We start from the raw sequence: 23,257 nt of genomic DNA, 5'->3' as shown, positions 1-23,257 counted from the left end.
AGAAAATGAGGATTCTTCTGTTGGACAAGAGGTTGTTGTAAAAATTTAAAAATTAGGCCGGGTGTGGTGGCTCATGCCTCTAATCCCAGCACTTTGGGAGGCTGAGGCAGGTGGATCACCTGAGGTCAAGAGTTCAAGACCAGCCTGGCTAACATGGCAAAACCCTGTCTCTACTGAAAATACAAAAATTAGCATGGTGTGGTGGCAGGCGCCTGTTATCCCAGCTATTTGGGAGGCTGAGACAGGGAGAATTGCTTGAATCCGGGAGGTGAAGGTTGCAGTGAGCCGAGATCACACCACTGCCCTCCCGCCTGGGCAACAGAGCAAGACTCTGTCTCCAGAAAAAAAAAAATTAAAAAACAGGAAAGAAAATGAGGATTCTGGAACTAAGGAAGCAGGGGAAGGTGGGCATGGAGTAGACACCCAGCAGCCTCTGTTGCAATCCACTAGTGGTTTATGATCTTTTCACTCCCAGCTGTTCGTCATCTTCCGTGTTGAACACCTATTTGTCCTTCCAAACCAACTACTTAGGCATCTCTGCCTCACTGAGGCTTTTCCTAACTCACCTCTGTTCGCACTCACTCCCACCTCTGTGCTTAGGCTGGGGCCAGGCAGGGAGAATCAGAGTAACAACCAGGTGGGTCTTCAGTGAAGGTAAAGCAGTGTCTTCTGAGGTGCCCTGGGGAGCCAGGCCTCGGACTGGACACTGGGTACCCATAGATGAGTTAGACCAAGGCCTGACTTCAAAGAGCTCCTGGTCTGGAGGAGGCGGTCATGGACATGATCCCTTCCAAGGCGACATGTGTTACAATGGAGGTAGCACGGGACAGAGGAGGCTCCTGACCTTGGTAGGAAAGCAGAGCATGTGGTGGCATTTGTCGGGAGAGGCTTCCAGAAAAGCAGATACCTAAGCCGGGTGCAGTGGCTCATGCCTGTAATCCTAGCACTTTGGGAGGCTGAGGTGGGTGGATCACCTGAGGTCAGGAATTCAAGACCAGCCTGACCAATATGGTAAAACCCCATCTTAAAAAAAAAAAAATTAAAAAAAAAAAAAAGAACGGATACCTGAGCTAATCCTAGTGGGATGCCCAAGAGGCTCCAGGGCAGACACTGAGGGCAGCATGTCTAGGCCCAGAATGTGGCACACACAGTGCCTTCCCTCCCTGCATCCCTCAATCCTTTCTCCTTTCCTCTTCTTATTTATTTATTTAGAGACAGAGCCTTGCTTTTTCACCAGGCTGGAGTGCAGTGGTGCAATCTTGGCTCACTGCAACCTCCGCCTCCCAGGTTCAAGTGATTCACCTGCCTCAGCCTCCTGAGCAGCTGGGACTACAGGCGCATGCCACCACGCTTGGCTAATTTTTGTATTTTTAGTAGAGACGGGATTTCACCATGTTGGCCAGGATGGTCTTGATCTCTTGACCTTGTGATCTGCCTGCCTTGGGCCTCCCAAAGTAGGCCACGGTGCCCGGCATTTTTGTTTTGTTTTTTGAGACAGTTTTGCTCTGTTGCCCAGGCTGGAGTGCAGTGGCATGATCTTTGCCCACTGCTGCCTCCGCCTCCCGGGTTCAAGTGATCTTCCTGCCTCAGACTTCCAAGTAGCTAGGATTACAGATGTGTGCTGCCACGCCCAGCTAATTTTTGTATTTTTAGTAGAGTCGAGATTTCACCATTTTGGCCAGGCTCGTCCAGAACTCCTGACCTCAGGTGATCTACCCGCCTCGGCCTCCCAAAGTGCTGGGATTACAGGAGTGAGCCACCGTGCCTGGCCTTGCCTTTCCTCTTCTTGTGTCTCCTGGGCAAAGCCTCCTGCAGGCCAAACCCTGTACTGGGCAGGGGTGAGGCCAGCCTTGCCCTGGGGATGCTCCTTAGTCTAATGGAAGAGGCAGGGAGGACCCAAGGTGTCCCCAGGTGGCATGGGCAGTGCTCATCCACTCGGTCCTCCACAGATACTTGCTGAGTTCTGTGATCAGGGCCATCGTGCAGCCACAAAGGGGACCAGGAAGAGTTCCCGCTTGACGCCGAGCAAGAGGGTATGGCACCAGCCTGTCTGTGAGGACGTGCTCCACACTGACAGAGCCTTGAGGCTTAGGGCCATTGCTGGAGACAGCCCTGCTTGCTGCCAGCCACCCCAGGCCACATGCGGTAGCACGCCCTGCCCTGTGACAGTTTCAGGCCGTGTGACTATGTTACAGCTGAGCACCAGTGCCTGCCTGCCCACAGTCGCTCCTAAGCAGAGTATCATCCCATGGCAGCACCTACTGTCATCCCCATTAGACACAGGGGGAAGCTGAGGCTCAGGGAGCAGTCAAGATCTCTCGGGATCACACGGCGCCAGGTGCACCAGGTGTTGGAGCTGGAATCTGAACCGAGGCAGTCTGGCTCTGTCACCTGTAACAATCGTGTTGGCCCTTGGCCTTTGTCCCTGCTCCCCATCGCCCAGCTCTGAGGCTAAACAGCTGGTAGAGGCTGGGAGACTGAGGTGTGGCGAGGCTCTAGGGTGAACCCTCTGGGCAATGTGGGATTCTAAGCCCGGCCTGTCGGAGCAACCTGCCCTCCCTGGCTTCTTACTGTCTGTCTGTCTGCCTCGTGGCTGGACCCCTCTCTCCAGTTCCCCCTTACCAGGGCTCTCCTCAGCTCGAAGCCAAGGTTTTATAGGTCAGATGACACTGAAACCTCTTTCCTGGAGTGGGAGAAGAGCTGCTTTGCCACAGAGCAGGTGTCAGGGACCTGGTACCAGAGTGGCTTCACCTACTCAGACCGCCTCCTCCCCAGGCATGGCGCAGGCCCTGGGCCCGGACACGCCGTTCACGGCCATTGCCGGCAGTGAAATCTTCTCCCTGGAGATGAGCAAGACCGAAGCGCTGACGCAGGCCTTCCGTCGGTCTATCGGCGTTCGTATCAAGTAAGTGCGTGATGAGAGGCTGACGCCATCCCCAGAGCCTGGGGGCAACCCCTGGGCCCTGAGTGGCTTGTCCTTTGTCCCAGAGCTGGGGGAAGGTTGTGATTTGCGAGGTCTCAGGCCTCAGGCTGTCTCCTCAGTTCTGCTCTCTGGCTAGGGAGGAGACGGAGATCATCGAAGGGGAGGTGGTGGAGATCCAGATTGATCGGCCAGCAACAGGGACGGTGAGTCTGTGAATCTGCCCCCTGCTAAGAACACCTCCAGCGCCAGGAGTGGAGAGAGGAGATGCCAGGTCTACACTGAGGTCAGAATCCTATGGAAGGTTCTAGCAGCAGACAAGAACCATGTACATGCCTATAGTAGGGGATCAGTTAAGTTGGCAATGGCTTATCCCTCATGAAGGACATTCTTACCAATAGAAACTGAGGTGGTGAAATTTTTAGTAGAGATGGGGTTTCACCATTTTGGCCGGGCTTGAACTCCTGACCTCATAATCTGCCCACCTCGTCCTCCTAAAGTACTAGGATTACAGACATGAGCCACCACACTCAGCCTTCTGTTTTTTCTTTACAATTTCTGTTTTCTCCTTTTTGCTTAGCTGTGTTTTCTGATTTTGTTATCAACAAAACACCTTTTATTTGGGTATAAAATAGGAATGTCACCCTGAAGAAGGAATCTCCAACTCTGAAGAGCAAAAAGAAAAAATTAAAAATAATAATAATAATAATAAAATGAAATAAGAATGTCAAAGTGTGACCTTTGGCCATTTTGTGAGACCTCAGGGCTATGCTTTTAATAGACTTTATTTTTTAGGCATATTGTTTGTTTACTATTTTTTATTAAGAGCTTTATTGAGTTTTGGCTGGGGATAGTGGCTCATGCCTGTAATCCCAGCAGGCCAAAGCAGGCGGATCACTTTAGGTCAGGAGTTCAAAACCAGCCTGGCCAACATGGTGAAATCCTGTTTCTACTGAAAATACAAAAAATTAGTTGAGCATGGTGGCAGGAGCCTGTAATCTCAGCTACTCAGGAGGCTGAGGCAGGAGAATTGCTTGAACCCAGGAGGTGGAGGTTGCATTGAGCTGAGATCGTGCCATTGCACTCTAGCCTGGGCAATAAGAGCGAAACTTCATCTCAAAAAAAAAAAATCTAATTAAAAAAAACAAAACAAAACAATTAGCCAGGCTTGGTGGCGCACAACTGTAATCCCAGCTACTTGGGAGGCTGAGGCAGGAGAATCACTTGAGCCCGGGAGACGGAGGTTACAGTGAGCCAAGATTGTGCCATTGCACTCTAGCCTGGGTGGCAGAGCAAGACTCTATCGCAAAAAAAAAAAACAACAAATTTGAGTTTTAATTGATAAACAGAAAGTTGCATACATTCTAAGTGTCCAGTATGGTCAGTTATGACATACATGTTCACCACAGAGCTTCACCACGTCAGGCTGGTGAGCACACCGTGTCCCTCCCCCCAAGAGCTCCCTTGCATCATGTCCATTTTGAAGCTGTGTAAGTAGAGGCCAGAGCAGGGCCAGAAGCTTATGAACACTGGGGGCATTGGGGCAACATCAGGGCCCTCTCTCAGCCTCTCCCCTGACTTTCCCCACTCTCAGGGGTCCAAGGTGGGCAAGCTGACCCTCAAGACGACAGAGATGGAGACCATCTACGACCTGGGCACCAAGATGATTGAGTCCCTGACCAAGGACAAGGTCCAGGCCGGGTGAGCAGTCGGGCTGTGCCAGGTGGCCAGGGAGGATGGGGGAGCTCGGGCTCGTTCCTTTCCTTACCCCACCCCCCATCCCCCATAGGGACGTGATCACCATCGACAAGGCGACAGGCAAGATCTCCAAGCTGGGCCGCTCCTTCACACGCGCCCGAGACTACGATGCTATGGGCTCCCAGGTGTGCCGGGACTCTCAGGAAGCCTTCCCTGCCCCCAGCACTCGGTGTTTTCATCTCCTCCATCAACCCGTGACCCCTGGGGTCTGCATCTTCCTGTCACCCTGACTCTTTGTCCCTGGTACTCCTGGGTCTTCTCTGTAACCCTAGGATGGCTGGGACCCCTCAGCCTGGCACTGTAGTTTCCCATCACCCCATGTTACCTGTGGCTTCTGAGGTCCTCCGGGAGCCCCCATGACCCTCAGCGCTCGGGAAAACCCCTAGACCTGACTACCTCCTGGGCCTGGGGTTTCCAGATGACCCCATCTGGCCTCCCAGCTCCATTTCCCAGAGCTCTAGTCTCCTGCAGACAGAGGCCTTTAGGGCCCCCTTCATGCCCTTACCTGTTCTTGTCTCCTCTCTTCTTTCCCCACCCCTGCCCCATAGACCAAGTTCGTGCAGTGCCCAGACGGGGAGCTCCAGAAACGCAAGGAGGTGGTGCACACCGTGTCCCTGCACGAGATCGACGTCATCAACTCCCGCACCCAGGGCTTCCTGGCACTTTTCTCAGGTGAGGCCCTCCCGCCTGCCCTACCCCAGGCCTGGCAGCCTCCCTCAGGTTCCCTCTGTCCCTGAGCTCTGAATGTGACCCACTTGCTCCACGGCCTTTCCTGTAACTCAGGCCCATGGCTGCCTCTCTTCTTCACCTGTGAGTCTGCTTCCTCCTGCCTCCGCTGTTGCTGTCTGAGCCCTTCTGTGGTACTGTGATGGGGGTGTGGCCCTGCCTTCTCTCCTGTTTTCTCTGCCTCTGTTCCTCCTCTCTGGGGACATATCGGGCTCCTCACCCCTCCTTGCTTTGCTCTCCCTCATCCATCCCTGGCATCTGTCCTTCTCTGTCTCAGCCACATTCCAGCCCTGGAGCCTGCCTCTCTGACTTCCCTGATGCAACCTGTACCTCCCATAGGTGACACAGGGGAGATCAAGTCAGAAGTTCGAGAGCAGATCAATGCCAAGGTGGCCGAGTGGCGCGAGGAGGGCAAGGCGGAGATCATCCCTGGGGTGAGGACCCAGGACATGGCCGGGGCAGGTGGCGGGGTGGGGGTGGACTGGGGAAGCAGGGGCACAGATGACGACTCTCACACATGCACCAATCCTAGGTGCTCTTCATCGACGAGGTCCACATGCTGGACATTGAGAGCTTCTCCTTCCTCAACCGGGCCCTGGAGAGTGACATGGCGCCTGTCCTGATCATGGCCACCAACCGCGGCATCACACGGTGAGCCGGCACCAGGGGCCTCTGGGGAAAATGGGATGCTCTGGGCAGTGGGTGTGGCCAGAGGGTCAACAGGGAGCATGTGTTTACCCTGGGTCAGAGAGGGACCCGTGACTTCGGTGTGCGCTCTTCCCTTAAACAAGGCAGGCAGGAGGCAGCCCTGCTCCCTGAGGAAGCCCAGACACTGAGTTCTTCCTGTCTCCTGTCTTTCTGTTCCTTTAGCCCCAAAGCCTGCAGTTTCCAAACTGCATGCCGAGGCACCCCAGGGTGCTGCGGGAAACTCACAGGGAGTACTGTGGGATTGTTTTTTAATCTTGAGGGAAATACAGCGACATCTGTTAGACATGACATAAACTACGATGGTTCAGTCACTTCGACCCAACTACTTCATCAACAGAACTCTTAGTGCTGTGTTTGGCGTAAGAATGCCGTGGACAGATTCCCGTGACACAGAGCTCTGCTGAAGCCTGGGAACCTCCGCTCCCCAATGTGCGTTGTCCCCGCTGGCTTTCTTCTCCACCTCGTCCACATTTTGGCCCACAGGAAGAGGGGGATGTGGAGGGCGGGCAGCCCCCATAGGCTGCAATCCACAGGCTGAACCCCACATTTCCACCCACATCCCATTGCCTGGCACTGCTTGGGTTCAGGGCCATGCCTGTCGTTGAGGAAGGCTAGGGAGTGTCAGCCCCAGCACTGCAGCCATAGGCCCAGAAACTGGGCAGTTGGGGCGTGCATCGCAAAAGAGAAGAAGTGAGCCAGGCGCTGTGGCTCACACCCGCGATCCGAGCACTTTTGGAGGCTGAGGTGGACAGCTCATGAGGTCAAGAGTTCCAGACCAGCCTGGCCAACATAGTGAAACCCCATCTCTACTAAAGATACAAAACATTAGCCAGGCATGGTGGCATGTACCTGTAATCCCAGCTACTCAGGAGGCTGAGGCAGGATGATCATCTGAACCCGGGAGATGGAGGTTGTAGTGAGCCAAGATTACACCGTTGCACTGTAGCCTGGGCGACAGGGCAAGACTCTGTTTCAAAAAAACAAAAAATGGGAAGAAGTGGGCACCCTACAGAGGATGGATGGTGGGCCGCCGTGCCTGGCTCTGGGTTTGCCTCTTGACTCCTTGGATCCTCAGAAGCTGAGAAGGTAGATATCACCTCAGCCCCATTTTACAGGGCAGGACAGTGAGGCCCAGTGACTTGCCCAGGTCACAGGTAGTCTAGAAGGTGGCAAGGTCCAAACTCAGTCTCTGGGTGGCAGGGCACTGGAAGAGACCCCAGGGCGGATGGTGTGCTCGAAGCAGCTGCAGGTCAGGCCTGGGGACTGCCCAGGGCACCTCCTAGGCAGAGACAGCAGCGACTGGCGGCCCTGATTGTTAACAGACTCCGCATTGAGAATCTGTTCGCTTGCTAAGATTCATTTCTAATCCCCAAATAAATATCTACCCTGCTTTCGGGCAACAAATTCAAGTCACCCGACACCTGCTTTCCCAGCTAAGTGTGAATGAGGCCAGGCTGTCTGCTCCCTTTAGCTGTCATGTCGTAAATAAGTGTCCTTGTTGTATTCTGTTGAGTGCTACATTTGTCGCTTTTGTTTTTTGAGACAGGGTCGTGCTCTGTCACCCAGGCTGGAGTGCAGTGGCACGATCATGGCTTATTGCAGCCTCAATGCCCACCACACACAGAAACACACACACACACACACACACACACACACATATCACCCCCCCACCCCCGGGCTTAATCCTCTGTCCTCAGCCTCCTCAGTAGCTGGGACCGTGGGTGTGCACCACAACGCCTGGCTAATCTTTGTTTTTGTTTTTGTTTTGAGGCAGAGTCTCGATCTGTTGCCCAGGCTGGAGTGCAATGGCGCGATCTCGGCTCACTGCAGCCTCCACCTTTTGGGTTCAAGCAATTCTCCTGCCTCTGCCTGCTGAGTAGCTGGGATTACAGGCACCCGCCACTATGCCTGGCTAATTTTTCTGTTTTTAGTAGAGACAGGGTCTCACCATATTGACCAAGCTGGCGTTGAACTCCTGACCTCATGCGGTCTGCCTACCTCAGCCTCCCAAAGTACTGGGATTCCAGGCGTGAGTCACTGCGCCTGACCTGTTATTTTGTTGTTGTTGTATGTTTTGTAGAGGTGGGGTTTCGCCATGTTGCCCAGGCTAGTCTCAAACTCCTGGGCTCAAGTGATCTGCTTGCCTCAGCCTCCCAAAGTGTCGTCAGTTTTTTGTGCCTTTTTTTTTTTTTAAACCTTTTTAGGGTCATTTGTTGGTGATTTTGCTGTGTGAAATGTTCCCTGAACACCGTGCTGAACTGCTGTCTAGCCTGACAGAGGCAGTAGCAGACACTTTGCTGAGCCCATGTTAGAATGCTGTTGGCATGAGCTCCATGTTAGAGAATCAACAGTGATATTACATAATAGACACACAGAAATGAGGCCAGGCACGGTGTCTCACGCCTGTAATCCCAGCACTTTGGGAGGCCAAGGCTGTTGGATCACGAGGTCAAGAGATCGAGACCATCCTGGCCAACATGGTGAAACCTTATCTTTACTAAAAATACAAAAAATTAGCTGGGCGTGGTGGCACACTCCTGTAGTTCCAGCTACTCAGGAGGCTGAGGCAGGAGGATTGGTTGAACCTGGGAGGCAGAGATTGCAGTGAGCCAAGATTGTCCCACTGCACTCCAGCCTGGCAACAGAGCGAGACTCTGTCTCAAAAAACAAACAAATGAAAAAACTAGAAACACACATAAATGAAAACACACGTAGACCAAGGTTACATGTATATTGGTTGATGAAAATATTGTGACTAGGGGCTTGAGAACTTAACCCTGTATTCCACTAGGAGCAGTGGTTCAGGATTGGCTAGTTGGTGTATTCACGGTGACTTTCTGGAACTTCACTACTGTGAATAAGGAGACCTAGCTGTATCCCCTGGCACCAGCCCTGGGCTGGCCCCACTGCAGCAGGGAACAAGACACGTGCAGTCCCCTCCTTTGTGGAGCTTTATGTCCAGCACGGGAGTTGGGGGCTTGATCCAGTAATCCTGGAGGCAGAGATCTGTTTTTAGTAGAGACAGGGTCTCACCATATTGAGATGGCTGACACCATTGTGGAAGCCTTCGCCATCAGAGGGTGATGTCATCAGGTGACAGGAGGCACAAGCTGAAGGTTAGGTGGTGTTCGGCCCAGCGAGTGAGTGGTGGTATGAGGTGGGAGTGTTTCCAGCAGAGGGAATGAAGAGGGAACATCACCCTGACAGCCCCTCTTTCTGCCTTTTCTGCAGGATCCGGGGCACCAGCTACCAGAGCCCCCATGGCATCCCCATCGACCTGCTGGACCGGCTGCTCATCGTATCCACCACCCCCTACAGCGAAAAAGACACGAAGCAGATCCTCCGCATCCGGTGCGGGCAGGACCAGGCCGTGTGCCTGAGAGGCAGGGCTGGGGGCCGCCCCTAGGACAAATGCCGACATTGAGGTCTCGGGGGTGGCATGGTTGCTGGGCCTGCAAGAGAGAGGGCCGAACGGGCACCCAGACAGTGGCCTCCAATCTGGGGGCAGGTGCCACTGTGGGGAAGGGAGGTGAGATGCTGTGACTGGGTGTGGGGGTCAGTGCCCCGGGTGGGGTCAGGAGCCCTAGGTTTTAGTTCCAGCCCAGCCCCTGTCTCCATAGCTCTTCTAGCCTCAGCATTCTGTGATTCTAAGATGCAGGCACCACATATTCCCAGGGGGGAAGGGCCAGAGGGTGGCTGCGGCCACTTCTGCTGCAGTCAGAGGCCAGGCCCTGGCTAAGCCATCCCGCCCCCCCACTGCCTGCAGGTGTGAGGAGGAAGATGTGGAGATGAGTGAGGACGCCTACACAGTGCTGACCCGCATCGGGCTGGAGACGTCACTGCGCTATGCCATCCAGCTCATCACGGCTGCCAGCCTGGTGTGCCGGAAACGCAAGGTCAGCCGGCCGAATTTGCCAGCAGGGCCAGATGGCCGGCGGGAGCGAGTGATGCACTATTTCAAGGGCTTCCAGGGGGTTCTGTGTTTGATCCTAGAATGTACATTTTCAGGGGCAGGGAATTTTCATTCCTCAGGTTGATTTCTGTATCACCTGGCCTAGCCTATAGTAGGTGCTCAGTAAGGCCAGGTGCAGTGGCTCACGCCTGTAATCCCAGCACTTTGGGAGGCCGAGGCGGGTGCATCACCTGAGGTCAGGAATTCGAGACTAGCCTGGCCAACATGGAGAAACCCCGTCTCTACTGAAAATACAAAAAAATTAGCCTGGAGGCCATGTGGGTGGTGGTGCATGCCTGTAATCCCAGCTACCCGGGAGGCTGAGGCAGGAGAATCACTTGAACCCGGGAGGTGGAGGGTTCGGTGAGATCGTGCCATTGCACTCCAGCCTGGGCAATAAGAGCAAAATTTCATGTCAAAAAAAAAAGTAGGTGCTCAGTAAATCTCTGTTGACTGTAAGTAGATGCTGTCAGGCCCATCTTACAAATAAAGAAACTGAGAAGGCCGGGCGTGGTGGTGGCTCATGCCTGTAATCCCAGCACTTTGGGAGGCCAAGACGGGCAGATCTTGAGGTCTAGAGTTCCAGACCAGCCTGGCTAATGCGATGATACCCTGTCTCTACTAAAAATACAAAAAATTAGCCAGGTCTGGTGGCAGGCGCCTGTAGTCCCAGCTACTCAGGAGGCTGAGGCAGGAGAATTGCTTGAATCTGGGAGGCAGAGGTTGCAGTGAGCCAAGATGGTGCCACTGCACTCCGGCCTGGGCATGATTTGAGACTCCATCTCAAAAAAGAAAAAAACTGAGGAATGAAGAGGCTGGGCTCACACCCAGTGGAGAGCCAGGCAGGATTTGAACACAGGCAGTCTGGTCCAGAATGCCTTCCCCTCGCCTGCTACCCGCTACTGCCTGGAGCTGGAGGTGGCATAGGCTGGGGTCTGTGCTGTGGGCCTCATGAGGACGGTCCCCACTGAGGACTTGCCCTCCCCCTCCAGGGCACAGAGGTGCAGGTGGACGACATCAAGCGGGTCTACTCACTCTTCCTGGACGAGTCCCGCTCCACACAGTACATGAAGGAGTACCAGGACGCCTTCCTCTTCAATGAGCTCAGTAAGCGTCCCCACCCCGTACCTGCACTGCCAGTGCCGCCCCCAGAGGGAGGAAGAGGGAACTCGGCCTAGAAGACTCAGGCCCTGCCCTCTGGGCCACACTGACCATCTGGCCTTCCTTCTCCCCATAGAAGGCGAGACCATGGATACCTCCTGAGCTGGATGTCACCCCCATCCCTACCCTGTTTTCTACCAGAGTTCTGACACTGTGACTTTGTATAAAGTTGTTTTGAAGCTGGACCCACCCTGTGTGTGTGTGGTTGCCCTGATTCCAGAGAAAGACAGCCCAGAGTGCGGATTGAGAAGCCTTTATTGTGGGACTAATGGAGCGTCTGCTGGCTCCGGGAGTTGGGATGGACTTGTAAGGTTGCGGGGAGGGTCCTTAGAGGAAGAGTCCTGGGAGGTGTGGTAGTCACAGCCCAGGGGCTCGCTCTTGAGATTCCCGCAGTCAGAATAGCTTCGGCGGCAGAGTGCACAGCGACAGCTGACAGCCACCGGAAAGTAGACCACGGGATTCACGCCGCGCCGACAGCCAGGGAGCCGGACAGAGGTGAAGCGCAGCTCGTGGTAGTTGCACACCAACTGGGGTAAGGGCGGCATGACGGTCTGCAGCACCCGTACCTAAGACCATGTGGGTGGGGGAGTGGGCATGTGTCTGGGGGCCAGCACCTCAGCTGAGCACCCCAGCTCCCTCCACAGGTCCCAGACTCAGATATCCAGGAAGCCCTCTGTTCCTGCCCTCCAGCCCCATTTCCCAGCCCCTGCCCAGAGAGCCAGACCACCCTTCCCCACTGCCTCTGTGGGCCCCGCCCTGAGGTGGCAGCACCTGCCCCTGGTCCCGGGCAGCTCACCATGCTGGAGCAGTAGCCGGCACAGATGGTGGTGTTGAAGGCGACGCACACGGGGCAGCCCTCCTTCTCAGCAGCCAGGATGGCATGGGTGGGGCGGCACAGTGGCCGAAGTGGCTCATTGGATGCCCATGCCCCACCCGTGCTGAGCAGCAGACACAGCAGCAGCCCCTGGGACAAGACCGGTGCTTCAGCCGAGCCTGAGACTGAAGCCCTGAGCCCTGGCCCATCCCCAGGGGTACACCACCCTCAAGGACCCAGGGACCCTGCCTGGCATGTCTTATTCAGGACCTGCCACCCAGACACCTGCCTTTCAGAGCCCACCCCACAGCCCAGAGGACCTGAGATGTCCCAACATTTCAGTTCCCCACCCTCAGGGACTTCTCCACCTGAAGCTTACTGCGGGGTCACACCCCTCCAGAAAAAGGCCTCCTTCCCCAGCTCACACGACTCTGCCCCTCTTCATTTCAGTGATGGCCTGGAGGGAGGTGGAAGGTACCCAGGGGCCCTGCAGTCTTACCTGGAGCATCTCCATCCTTGGTGCCTCCCCTGCCTCGTGTACCTAGCTTTATACCTCAGGGTTGTGGGGGCGACAAGGCCACCAGGTGGTGGTAGCATCCTGGGGTAACCTGGACACTAATCCCCCCGGGGGCGGGAGGCGGACAAGGCCAGGGAGACGCAGCAGTGGCTCAGTGGAGCGCTCCAGCCCTCTCCCCGCAGTGGCTCCAGCGCCAGGGGTGAGGCGGAGACCACAGTGAAGTGACCTCAGAGACTCAGTTGAGTCGGCGTTGGAGGCACAGGAAGTAGGGTACAGAAAGGCCTCGCCCTGTCTCTTCCTGGGGCGGGGGAGCCAGGAGGAGGCCGTGACCCAAGAAAGGTGCCAGACTGAAGCGTCAACCCACCTCCACCAGAGCCATTCCTGCGCCACAGTCCAGATTCCCAGGAGCGCCGCGGCTTCGGTGTTAGCTTCTGCCCAGTCCGAGACGGCCTCCGCGAGACTGCTGCGAGGGGAGCCGCTGGACCCAGATACTCACCAACGAGGGATTCAGCCGGAGCCCACCTCTCCCTTAGGAACTTTCTCCCACACCACTCTCAAGCCAGGATGCCCGGAGAAGTCCCCAGAAATGAGTGTGGTTCAGGTTATTTAACTCATTATTTAAAATACCCGCAGGGGGCGTGTCCTGCCCGCGGGGCCACAGCCTGCATCAACATTTTCTGGACTTAGTCCCCTCCCCGCGAAACCGCGGGGCGTGTCTGGGCTAGTCCCGCCCGCACATTGCCGATAGACTCAGTGAGTGTGGTCCAGGCTCGGTCGAGACCCCGTGTCCCGCCCAACGAGCCCGGATCCGGGTCGGCTCCGCCCCTCTGTCCAGGGGGCGTGTCAGGGGCGGGGCTTGCCCGGCCAGCTCACACCAGCGCCAGCTTTAAGCTACCGTAGCTGGAGTTCTCGGTGTTGTAGGCTTTCTGCACGCTGTGGATGCCCGGCAGGGGCTTCCAGTGGGGGCCGCTCCAGGGCGCCTCCAGCGAGCAGAAGCGGTCGAGCGGGCGGAGCGGGTGCAGCGGGAGACTGTAGGACTCCTGAGCCAGAGACAAGGCCCCGCGGTGCGGCACGGCCAGCGTCACCGGGCGGGCGCGGGGCACGCGGACCCGTGGCGGTCGGGGCGGCTGCTCCGGTCCGTGCCCCCAGACCTGGGGCATCTCTTCGAAGCTCCAGTAGGTCAGGGAGCCTTTGCGGGGGATCCCGACAGCTCCTTCCTGTGGGAGCATGGCAGGACGGTAAGGATACAGCTAGATCCTTGGGGACGAAGTTCAGACCCCGGGACCTAAGGAGTCTGCACACAAACTCCTGCATTTCGAGGCGAGGACCCCTTAGAAAGAACGGGGCCGGGCACGCGTAGCCTGGGTTCCTGGGTTCCCGAGGTAACTTAAGGTCCTGGAAACGGCTTTCGCATCCTAGGGAAGAAAACGGGGGCTTTCGCTTCCTTGGGAAGGAGTGTCTGGGGCTCAAGTACCGAAGGAGGCCCTGCCCTCCGATGCAGAATCCCTTCTGTCCCTACCGCGGTTCCTGAGAGTTGACATTAAAGATTCCTGGCTGCTAAAAGAGGGAGGGGCGGCCGGGCGCAGTGGCTCACGCCTGTAATCCCAGGACTTTGGGAGGCTGAGGCGGGCGGATCATGAGGTCAGGAGATCGAGACTGTCCTGGCTAACACGATGAAACCCCGTCTCTACCAAAAATAACAAAAAGTTGGCCGGGCGCCTTGGCTCATGCCTATAATCTCAGTACGGAGGCCGAGGCGGGCGGATCACGAGGTCAGGAGTTCGAGACCAGCCTGGCCAAAGAGACCAGCCTGGCCAACATGGTGAAACCCCATCTCTTCTAAAAATACAAAAATTAGCCGGGCGTGGTGGCGCGCGCCTGTAGTCCAGCTACTCGGAAGGCTGAGGCAGGAGAATCGCTTGAACCCGGGAGATGGAAGTTGCAGTGAGCCGAGATCCCGCCGCTGCACTCCAGCCTGGGCGACAGAGGGAGACTCAGTCTCAAAAAAAAAAAAAGGGGGCGGCTGGGGCCTGAATTTTGGTTCTTGCTGGTGCAGGAGTCGAGGCTGAGGCTACCGAGTCAGAGAATGGGAGCCACACCAGGGGTTTGGCGTGCACTGGTCTAGGCGGGGGCTGTACCGGAGGCAGTGTCGAGCGAAGGCCCGGCTTACTTGGGATAGAACCTAAAGTCCCGCGCCGAGGTGGTCAGATAGAGCTGCCGGCGGGCCAGGACGCCCCGGTCGGATACTATGAAAGGCCAGCCAGACAGCCTGGGGTTCTTCGTCCAGAGGATTAGAGCGTGAGGAAGATTGGGGGAGGAGGCATAGCCAAGACATAGAGTTTGTACCTCGTGCCAAGCCCTGGGTCCCGGGTTCAGAATTCCTCTCTTTCCGCCCCAACAGCCCTGCCGGTCCCGGCCCTCGCACCCCGCCCCAGAGGCAGAGCCCTTCCTGCCACCCACGCCAGGTCACTAAAGCTTTCTTCCTCAAACCCGCCCTTCCCAGCCTCACCTCCCCAAATCCAAACACGTCCTGCTGGTTAAGGAACTCAAACCCATGCCCCTAGCCACCAAATAAACCTCCCTGGTTCCGCCCCCGGCCCCAAACCTTCTTGGTGTGGCCACTGGAGCTGAGCCACATCTGGGGCAACAACTCCACGTTATCTCCCAACTCCCACCCGACCCCGTCTCAGAATATTCTAGTCTCGTCCCCATCCACAGCCCCCCGCCTAGCTTCGCCACAGCTTCAGAGACCAGAAGGCGAGTTTCCAGCCCACTGGTCCTTCTGGCCCCACCTCGAGGCCCTCCCCACCGCCCCCCCGCCCCGCTCCCCTAACCTCCCGATCCTGCCCAAGACCTTGTGGCCACGCCCCAAAGCCGTGATTCCTTCTGGCCCAGCCCCAGGCTCCCCGAGCTCCGCCCCGTCTCGCCGGCGCGGGCTTTCATCCAGCCACCTGGGAAGACCCCCCTCGGTGATGGTCTGCGAGCTGCGGGGGCTGGAGCCCGACATATTCGGGGGCGCGTGGGTCCCGGCCGGGATAGCCCGTGTACTGCGCCTTCGTCTCGCTGCTCTGGTATTTTGTGGTCAGTGGGAGGCGCCAGCTGCTGTGTCTGAGCTGCGGAGAGGTGACCGGGAGACCCAAGTGATGGAGCAGGGGACTCAAATGCAGTCTCCTGCCTGTCCCCTGCCGACGCCGGCACCCCCCAAATCTTACCTTTTCTTCTAAATCCTTGATCCCCACAGTCCGCGTGGGGTCTGCAGGCTCTGGGGCTCTGGGCTGGGCGCAGGGCCCGCCGTGGGTCTTGGGCACATAGGCCGAGCCAGAGGTTGTCTCCCATCTGCTGAGGACCTCGTCGAAAGCCCAGATGCGCGAATCCTGCTTTGCAGCCGGGGGTAGAGGGTCCGCGACCGTGGACTGGAGAGAAGGCGCTGCACATCAACTAGGAAGACTCAGGAGTCCGTATCACCCCCCACCCCAAACTCTGACCTCTTCCAGTCGGCCCCCGTTCCTTTCCTCTGCAGTCCCTGGCATCCAGCTTCCCTGGCGCCTCCTCTCGCAGACCCAGGACTCCTGGACCCTCCTCCTTCAGGCAGGAGTCCAAGCCCCCAATCCCCTTTACTCAGCACCCAGCTTTCTAGGTCCTCAGGCCCCGAAGGGCTTCAGCCTAGGGTCCGCGCACCTGCACCGTGGGCGGGGGGAAGGGCGCGGGTCGGATGTTGCGGTGGGCGACCCAGCTGCTGGTGAGATTCCAGTTGGGCCCGGATCCAGGCACCTCGGTGGCAGAGATGGGAGACCACGGGGGGCCACAGCACGGAGCCCGGGTGCCACTGGCCATGGTTCCACCCCCATCCGGGAGCCAAGCAGAAGGTGGCTTGTTGTTGCTGTTGCCCCGGGTGACAGAACCCGCCCACCCTGAACCCAGCCAATGAAGGGCCTGCAGGCATGTGGATGGAAAGAGTGAGAAAGAGACCCAGAGACCGAGGGACTGGGACCCCGGGAGGGCCACAGAACAACACGGGAAGGGGGATGGAGACTTAAAGCGAGGAGGGCAGAATGGGAAGGAGAAGTTTAGAATTTCAAAGACCCAGGGGGTGGAGGAGACAGAGACCCAGAAAGAGGGACAGAGACCTGGGGGTGTCAGAGATCCAGGCAGAGACCCCTGCACTGCACCCAGCACATCCGGGCATCCATGAGAAACACCCCCTCCCTTTCCTCCAGGGTCCAGATGCTCCGTGCTGCTTCCTCCCTCTGCCAGGCCTACCCACCTCGAAGTAACGATTTCCAGACGTCCCGGAGCTCCCCCACCCTCCCCGCACGTGCTGAAGGAGTCAGGCTGGCGTCGGCTGTCCTGCCTGCCTTTGATTTGGTTGAAAACTTCCACCTGGGTAGGCAGGGTGGGCAAAGATGGAGAGACCCACAGAGAAGTGCACAGGGACATAGCAAAAAAGAGGGGTGTGTGGAAAGAGCTTTGATGAGTGAGAAGGAAATACAAGAAAGGGGAGAGACAGAAAAAAACTGACCATGATGGAAAGAAAGCTATTAATACTAACCCAGAGGCGGGAGACACCAGAAGTTAGAGGCAGAGATGAAGGTGGCAAAAAAGAGCAAAATCACAGATGGAAAAGAAGGAGATGTAGAAACTGAGGCAGCCAGGCCCCACCCCACCCAGGGGCCTGGTCTATATAGATCGGGGGAGGGGATGCCTATGTCCTTTGCTCAAAGCTGGATGCTGGACCTGAGAGAGAGATGGAGAGAGAGAGAGAGAGAGTGAGAGTGTGTGTGTGTGTTGGCAACACGTGGGGCATGTGGTCTGTCCCTGGCTTCCCTTGTCACTTCTTCACTATAAAGAGCTTTTGGTCATTGGGTGCAGTGGTTCACGCCTGTAATCCCAGCACTTTGGGAGGCTGAGGCAGGCAGATCACTTGAGGTCAGCAGTTTGAGACCAGCCCGGCCAACACGGCAAAACCCTGCCTCTACCAAAAAAATACAGAAATTAGCCAGGCATGGTGGCACACCCCTGTAATCCCAACTAAGGCAGGAGAATGAATCGCTTGACCTGGGAGGTGAAGGTTTCAGTGAGCTCAGATCGCAAGATCGCGTCACTATACTCCAGCCTGGGCGAGAGAGCAAGACGCTGACTCAAAAAAAAAAAAAAAAAAGAGCTTTTGGCCAAGGCTTCTGCCTCCTTGAGCCCCATTATCTCATCCCACCAGCCCATTCGTCAGACCAGGAAAACTGAGGCTACCTTCTGCGGCCAGGTCCAGATCCCTCCTCCCCAGTGAGGATTCTGGGGCCCCTTCTGTTGGATTTTGCTGGCCCCACTCAAAGGTTGCCGATGCCCAGTGGCCCCTGATCCTAGCCAGGGGGCAGGCCAGTTAGAACCTCATGTCCCACTCAAGCTGGACAATTTTTTTTTTTTTTTTGAGATGAAATATTGCTGTTTTTGCCCAGGCTGGAGTGCAATGGCATGCCCTTGTCTCACTGCAACCTCTGCCTCCCGGGTTCAAGTGATTCTCCTGCCTCAGCCTTCCGGGTAGCTTCTGCCTGCCACCACGCCCAGCCAATTTTTAAAAATAATTTTAGTAGAGATGGGGTTTCACCATGTTGACCAGGCTGGTCTCGAACTCCTGACCTCAAGTCAGGACCCACCTCGGCCTCCCAAAGTGCTGGGATTACAGGTGTAAGCCATGGTGCCTGGCCATCAGGCTGGACACTTTTGAGATCTATTTCTTTCCCAATGTAGGGTAAAGGTTGGGACAGGGAAGAGGGGTAGAAACCTGATTCCAGCTCCCCGCCCAGGGCTGAACTCTCCAGCATCCTGATCACTTCTCATTCAACCTTGCTTGTACTCCCCCTGGGATGGGTGGCTCATTACCTCAAAACAGAATACTCTAAGCCAACCCCTGTGTTCTCTCACCAAGTAAGATTTCCCATTTGAAGCCCAGATCCCTGAAGGCCTTCTGTAGATCGTATTCTCAAGGTCCCCTGGCCAGCTGCCTGCATGTTCCAGGTTCTATCCTCCCCAACCCACATATTGAAATGTCCCTTCCCCCTCTCCAGGATGAGCAAGGTGGTGTCCTCTGAGACTGAGTAGTCAGCAACTTAACCCCAAGGGCCACCAATGATCAAATCCATGAGAGTTGATCTGAGGAGTTATGTATTAGGACTAAGAAACAGCAAACACTCAGTAAATATTGGCTGTTATTATTATCACCATCATCATTATTGCCCTCAAGGTCCTCCGGGAGAACTCCTATTCATCCTTCAAAACCCCATGTGGTTTCACCCATCCTGCACAGATTGAGCTCAAAATCAGAGACTTGTGATTTTGTGATCATTTGATGAGTTCCCAAACTGGAGTCCTTGGAGCAGCTGGGCCACCCCTGAGGTCTCTCAGAATCCAACTCTGATCTTTTCCTGCCTGACCAGTTCCTGGGCATGGGCCTCAGGCCCGGCCAGTCCGGCTGAGGAGAGTGCAGACGCAGGCAGTGTCAATTCGAATCCATCGCCAGCCCACACGGCCCTGGGCGTCAGCAGTCAATGCGCGCACATAGGACTGCTTGGCCTTGCACTCAGACACCCAGTGCCTCCGATCCACACCTCGGCAGCCCCCTCCGCCCACCCCCGGGCCACCTTCCTCAGCGTTAGCAGCCTTGCAGCGGGTTTCAAAGAAGTACTGGCGGAGGGGACTGCCGCCAGCTGCAGGCACCTCCCCCAACACCTCCACCTCACGCCCACGCAGGTCCACAGCGGTCCGACGGTCTGTCACCCAGCCACTGACTGCATCGCACACGGCCAGCTCTCCCCGACGACTCGCTGGTGCAGTTTCGCTCACCCCACGCCGGCTGCGGTTGGCGGGGGTGCCTGCTGACTCCCCAAAGGCCCCAGCCTCCAGCAGCAAGAGCAGAGGGGGCCCAGCAGGGGCACCCCGAGACAGGACCACTCGGGGAGACAGAAGGTCCCACTCAGGGGCCAGAAAAGGGGGCAATGTTGAGGGTGGGGGTTGGGACTCCATTGGCACACTGGGGAGGAGGAAGAGGAAGAGGATGGGGAGGGAGCATGAGGGCAGAGGGAGCATCTCTCGGAGCACCTGGAGACAGACAGAGGGAGGCTGGGATTAGAGAAGAGGGTAAAAACGTCAGTGGGGACAGAAGTTGGGAACCCCAGGGGAGGCTTGCCTGCTAGGACTGTGGGGAAGCCCTTGTTCCAGAAGTCTGAAGGACCCTATATCTAGGACTTGTGTAACGCCCAACTTGTAGATTAATAATAAATATTCAACTACTACTGGCCAGGTGCTGTGGCTCATGCCTGTAACACCAGCATTTTGGGAGGCTGAGGTGGGCGGATCAATTGAGGTCAGGAGTTTGAGACCAGCCTGGCCAACATGGTGAAACCCCATCTCTACTAAAAATACAAAAATTAGCTGGGCATGCTTCAGAAGGCTGAAGCAGAAGAATCACTTGAATCCCAGAGGCAGACGTTGCAGTGAACAGAGATTGTGCCACTGCACTCCTGCCTCAGCCTCCCGAGTAGCTGTAGTTACAGGTGCCCACCACCACACCCAGCTAATTTTTGTATTTTTAGTACAGACAGGGTTTCACCACGTTGGCCAGACTGGTCTCGAACTCCCTACCTCAAGCGATCCTGCCTTGGCCTCCCAAAGTGTTGGGAGTACAGGCGTGAGCCACTGCGCCTGGCCCCAAACAAATATTTTTAAGATGAAGTCTCTATATGGTTCCCCACTCGACTTGAACTCCTGGGCTCAAGCAATCCTGCTGCTGCGGCTCCTGAGTAGCTGGGACTACAGACTGAAGCTGCCACGCCTTGGACACATTCCAAAATTTTGAGAAAGGCCACAATCTGGAATCCTAGGAAGACCCCAGTTTACCTCAAAACTGATACTAAGGAGGTAAAATCCTGCCCGTCTGAGGCAGGCTTCAGTTTTCCTGTGTGTGAAATTGACCTGGCACTGGGTCAGAGCCAGGTAGAGGCATGGATATTGTAGTTTCTCTGCATCATTCTGGAAGCCTGTGGTTCTGGGAAAGGGTGCTGTGTAAAAGACTGGGAAATAACCAGTGGTGACCAGACCTGTCAACACCTCCTCCACCTCCAAGCTCTGGGGCTGGGAGCCCCCAGGCTTCGGGGGGCCCCTGTGGAGGACACCGGTGGCCCCCTCCTCCCTGACATCTCAGGAGAGGGAGGGGGCAACCACCTAGGAGAAGAAAAGAACAGACAGGTTATAGAGGCAGGTGGGGAAGGGGCGGGATCCCTGAAAAGCCTCTTCCCAGAATTCCTCTTCAAGCGCAGGGTACCCAATAGTCAAGGCCCCGCCCCCTTTCCAGAGGCCCCTTTTCTAACCAGGTGATGGCTCCTGGCTGGGATGGGAAGCAGATGGAGGGAGGGAAGGGGAGGGGAGGGGAGGGGAGAGGCAGTGGATGAAGGAAGCTAGAAGAGATTACAGCCCCCTCGGCCCATTCATCTCCCAGATGGGGCGGAACTGGCCTGGACACCCGGGTCCCTGAGGGCCCACACTCAAGAATCCCTGGGTCCCCAAGCTGCTTCCTGGAATGTTCCCTCCTCACAGGACAGGCCGGGGCCCGCCCAAGACTTCTGCACATACCTGGAGTGGCTGCCTGCCCTGGCTCCTCGGTAGGGAAAGGGGAAGGGTGGGGAGTGAAAGGCGCGCAGGCTGACCCAAGCAGGACCGCCTTCTCCCTCAGACTCAGGCGTGCAGATCCCGGGCCTCCACCTTCAGACCCAGGAGTTCAGGTTCCCAGCGCCCTATTCCCTCAGACCCAGGAGGAGTCCAGGTCCCCAGCGCCCCGCATTCAGACCCAAGAGTTCTGGAATTCAGGCTTCTCCTTCTCGGGTACTAAGAAATGCGGACTCCGGGTTCTTCATCCTCCAGATTTGGATTGGGGGTCTGGACTCCTGAGACCCCTTGGGGGAAGCCGGATGCATCTCTGGGACACTTCCCCTCCTGCCTCAGTTTCCTCCGCCAAGCCCCGCCCCCGTCGGCCCCGCCCCCGTCCCTCCCCACCCGAGGGCAGGGCGACCCGGACGCCGGAATCCCGGGGGAGGAGGCGCGGAGCTCTTACCTGGGGCGCCCTCCTCGGCTCCCCCGGCTGCCCTCGGCCTGGCAGCAGCTCCTCCTCCTGCTCGCTGGCTGCCGGGACGCCCGCTGGCCCGCCGGCTCCTCTCCGCTCTCGCTCGGCAGGGCCCGGGTCGGGGGCAGGGGCGGGGCGGCGCCCGACGGGGGAGGAGGGGCCGGGGGATCCTGCCTTGCACACGCGTGCCGGGACCTTGGAAGCCAGGCCTGGCTCGCTCAGCCCGGCCGTCTCGGTCCCAGGAGTCCCAGCCTCCAGCCGCGTCCTCCCTCAGACCTAGGAGTCCAGGCCCCCAGCCCCTCCTCCCTCAGACCCAGGAGTCCAGGGCCCCAGCCCCTCCTCCCTCAGACCCAGGAGTCCAGGGACCCAGCCCCTCCTCCCTCAGACCCAGGAGCCCAGACCCCCAGCCCCTCCTCCCTCAGACCCAGGAGCCCAGGCCCCCAGCCCCTCCTCCCTCAGACCCAGGAACCCAGACCCCCAGCCCCTCCTCCCTCAGACCCAGGAACCCAGGCCCCCAGCCCCTCCTCCCTCAGACCCAGGAGTCCAGGGCCCCAGCCCCTCCTCCCTCAGATTCAGGAGTCCAGGCCCCCAGCCCCTCCTCCCTCAGACCCAGGAACCCAGACCCCCAGCCCCTCCTCCCTCAGACCCAGGAGCCCAGGCCCCCAGCCCCTCCTCCCTCAGACCCAGGAGCCCAGGCCCCCAGCCCCTCCTCCCTCAGACCCAGGAACCCAGACCCCCAGCCCCTCCTCCCTCAGACCCAGGAGCCCAGGCCCCCAGCCCCTCCTCCCTCAGACCCAGGAGCCCAGGCCCCCAGCCCCTCCTCCCTCAGACCCAGGAGCCCAGGCCCCCAGCCCCTCCTCCCTCAGACCCAGGAGCCCAGGCCCCCAGCCCCTCCTCCCTCAGACCCAGGAGCCCAGGCCCCCAGCCCCTCCTCCCTCAGACCCCGGACTTGCGACCCCAGCCACTTCTCTCCCCAGCCCCAGGAGCCTGAGTACTAAGCCCACAGTTCCCCCCACCACCTCCCAACCCCGCCCCGTCTCAGACTCTGGAGTCCAGCCCCCAGCCTCCTCCTCCATTAGCCCCCGGAGTCTGGGCCTGAGATTCCTTTGCCGTCTTTTGCCAATTGCGTGTCAATCCCAGGGCAGATTCCCACCCTCTGCTCTCCTCCCCACTTCCCAGGAGCTCCATGCCAGACATTAACCAGCTGGGCTTGGGCAGTGATAAGGCCCTAGGCCCGGGGAGACAGTGGATGTGGGGGCTCCCGCATACTCCTCTCCCCTGGAATTTCCTGGGTGGGGGCCAGGGAGAGGGTCTTGTCCTGAGCTCAGATAAGAGACCTGCAGGGTATCCTAGGACCCAGAGGTAAACAAAGATGTGTCTTAGAACAGAATGAACTGCTTCCAGAAATGGTGCACGGTGACAGATGAAGGGAGAGATGGGAGAAGGCATGGAAAAGTGGGGAGACACCCAGAGAAAGAGGGGGACCAAGGCTAGAGAGAGCGCGGACCCAGGGAGAGTGAGGGCAGACCCCCCAAAAGAGGGGGACAGAGCCCCTGAGAGACCCTCAGAAAGACAGGGATGGGACCGGAGCTGGA

General features: G+C 57.5%; 4 protein-coding genes across 5 annotated transcripts in view; 1 reads left to right on the top strand and 3 right to left on the bottom strand.

Annotated features, from left to right (window-relative positions):
• RUVBL2 (RuvB like AAA ATPase 2) overlaps positions 1 to 11,410 on the top strand; it is a 35,734-nt gene extending 24,324 nt beyond the window's left edge. Inside the window, exons 5-15 of the mRNA XM_012460406.3 lie at positions 2,776 to 2,905; positions 3,060 to 3,126; positions 4,515 to 4,621; positions 4,710 to 4,803; positions 5,227 to 5,350; positions 5,744 to 5,838; positions 5,937 to 6,055; positions 9,344 to 9,463; positions 9,879 to 10,008; positions 11,057 to 11,171; positions 11,302 to 11,410. Coding sequence (XP_012315829.2) covers positions 2,776 to 2,905; positions 3,060 to 3,126; positions 4,515 to 4,621; positions 4,710 to 4,803; positions 5,227 to 5,350; positions 5,744 to 5,838; positions 5,937 to 6,055; positions 9,344 to 9,463; positions 9,879 to 10,008; positions 11,057 to 11,171; positions 11,302 to 11,327 — 1,127 coding nt within the window. The 3' untranslated portion in view covers positions 11,328 to 11,410. The remainder of the gene's footprint in view (positions 1 to 2,775; positions 2,906 to 3,059; positions 3,127 to 4,514; positions 4,622 to 4,709; positions 4,804 to 5,226; positions 5,351 to 5,743; positions 5,839 to 5,936; positions 6,056 to 9,343; positions 9,464 to 9,878; positions 10,009 to 11,056; positions 11,172 to 11,301) is intronic.
• Positions 11,411 to 11,416: 6 nt separating this feature from the next.
• LOC105722736 (choriogonadotropin subunit beta) lies at positions 11,417 to 13,334 on the bottom strand. 2 transcript variants are annotated; one of them, XM_012460418.3, is made up of 3 exons: positions 12,921 to 13,334; positions 12,022 to 12,189; positions 11,417 to 11,791 (listed from the first exon to the last, which is right to left on the bottom strand). In XM_012460418.3, the coding sequence occupies exons 1-3, from the start codon at positions 12,933 to 12,935 to the stop codon at positions 11,480 to 11,482; spliced, it is 495 nt and encodes a 164-aa protein (XP_012315841.1). In that variant the 5' UTR covers positions 12,936 to 13,334; the 3' UTR covers positions 11,417 to 11,479.
• Positions 13,335 to 13,425: 91 nt separating this feature from the next.
• Positions 13,426 to 16,392, bottom strand: SAXO3 (stabilizer of axonemal microtubules 3). Its single transcript, XM_064380772.1, has 6 exons — positions 16,235 to 16,392; positions 15,769 to 15,969; positions 15,508 to 15,669; positions 14,727 to 14,854; positions 14,632 to 14,677; positions 13,426 to 13,806 (listed from the first exon to the last, which is right to left on the bottom strand). The coding sequence occupies exons 1-6, from the start codon at positions 16,388 to 16,390 to the stop codon at positions 13,426 to 13,428; spliced, it is 1,074 nt and encodes a 357-aa protein (XP_064236842.1). The 5' UTR covers positions 16,391 to 16,392.
• Positions 16,393 to 17,720: 1,328 nt separating this feature from the next.
• On the bottom strand, positions 17,721 to 21,521 carry NTF4 (neurotrophin 4). The gene is made up of 3 exons (XM_064381059.1): positions 21,176 to 21,521; positions 20,644 to 20,767; positions 17,721 to 19,645 (listed from the first exon to the last, which is right to left on the bottom strand). The coding sequence occupies exon 3, from the start codon at positions 19,631 to 19,633 to the stop codon at positions 19,001 to 19,003; it is 633 nt and encodes a 210-aa protein (XP_064237129.1). The 5' UTR covers positions 19,634 to 19,645; positions 20,644 to 20,767; positions 21,176 to 21,521; the 3' UTR covers positions 17,721 to 19,000.
• Positions 21,522 to 23,257: the final 1,736 nt, after the last annotated feature.

This window comes from Aotus nancymaae, unplaced genomic scaffold, assembly GCF_030222135.1.
Source record: "Aotus nancymaae isolate 86718 unplaced genomic scaffold, 86718_ANA_hifiasm-v0.15.2.pri h1tg000028l, whole genome shotgun sequence".
NCBI classification, from domain to species: Eukaryota; Metazoa; Chordata; class Mammalia; order Primates; family Aotidae; genus Aotus; species Aotus nancymaae.
This window is presented reverse-complemented; position numbering and strand designations above follow the sequence as displayed.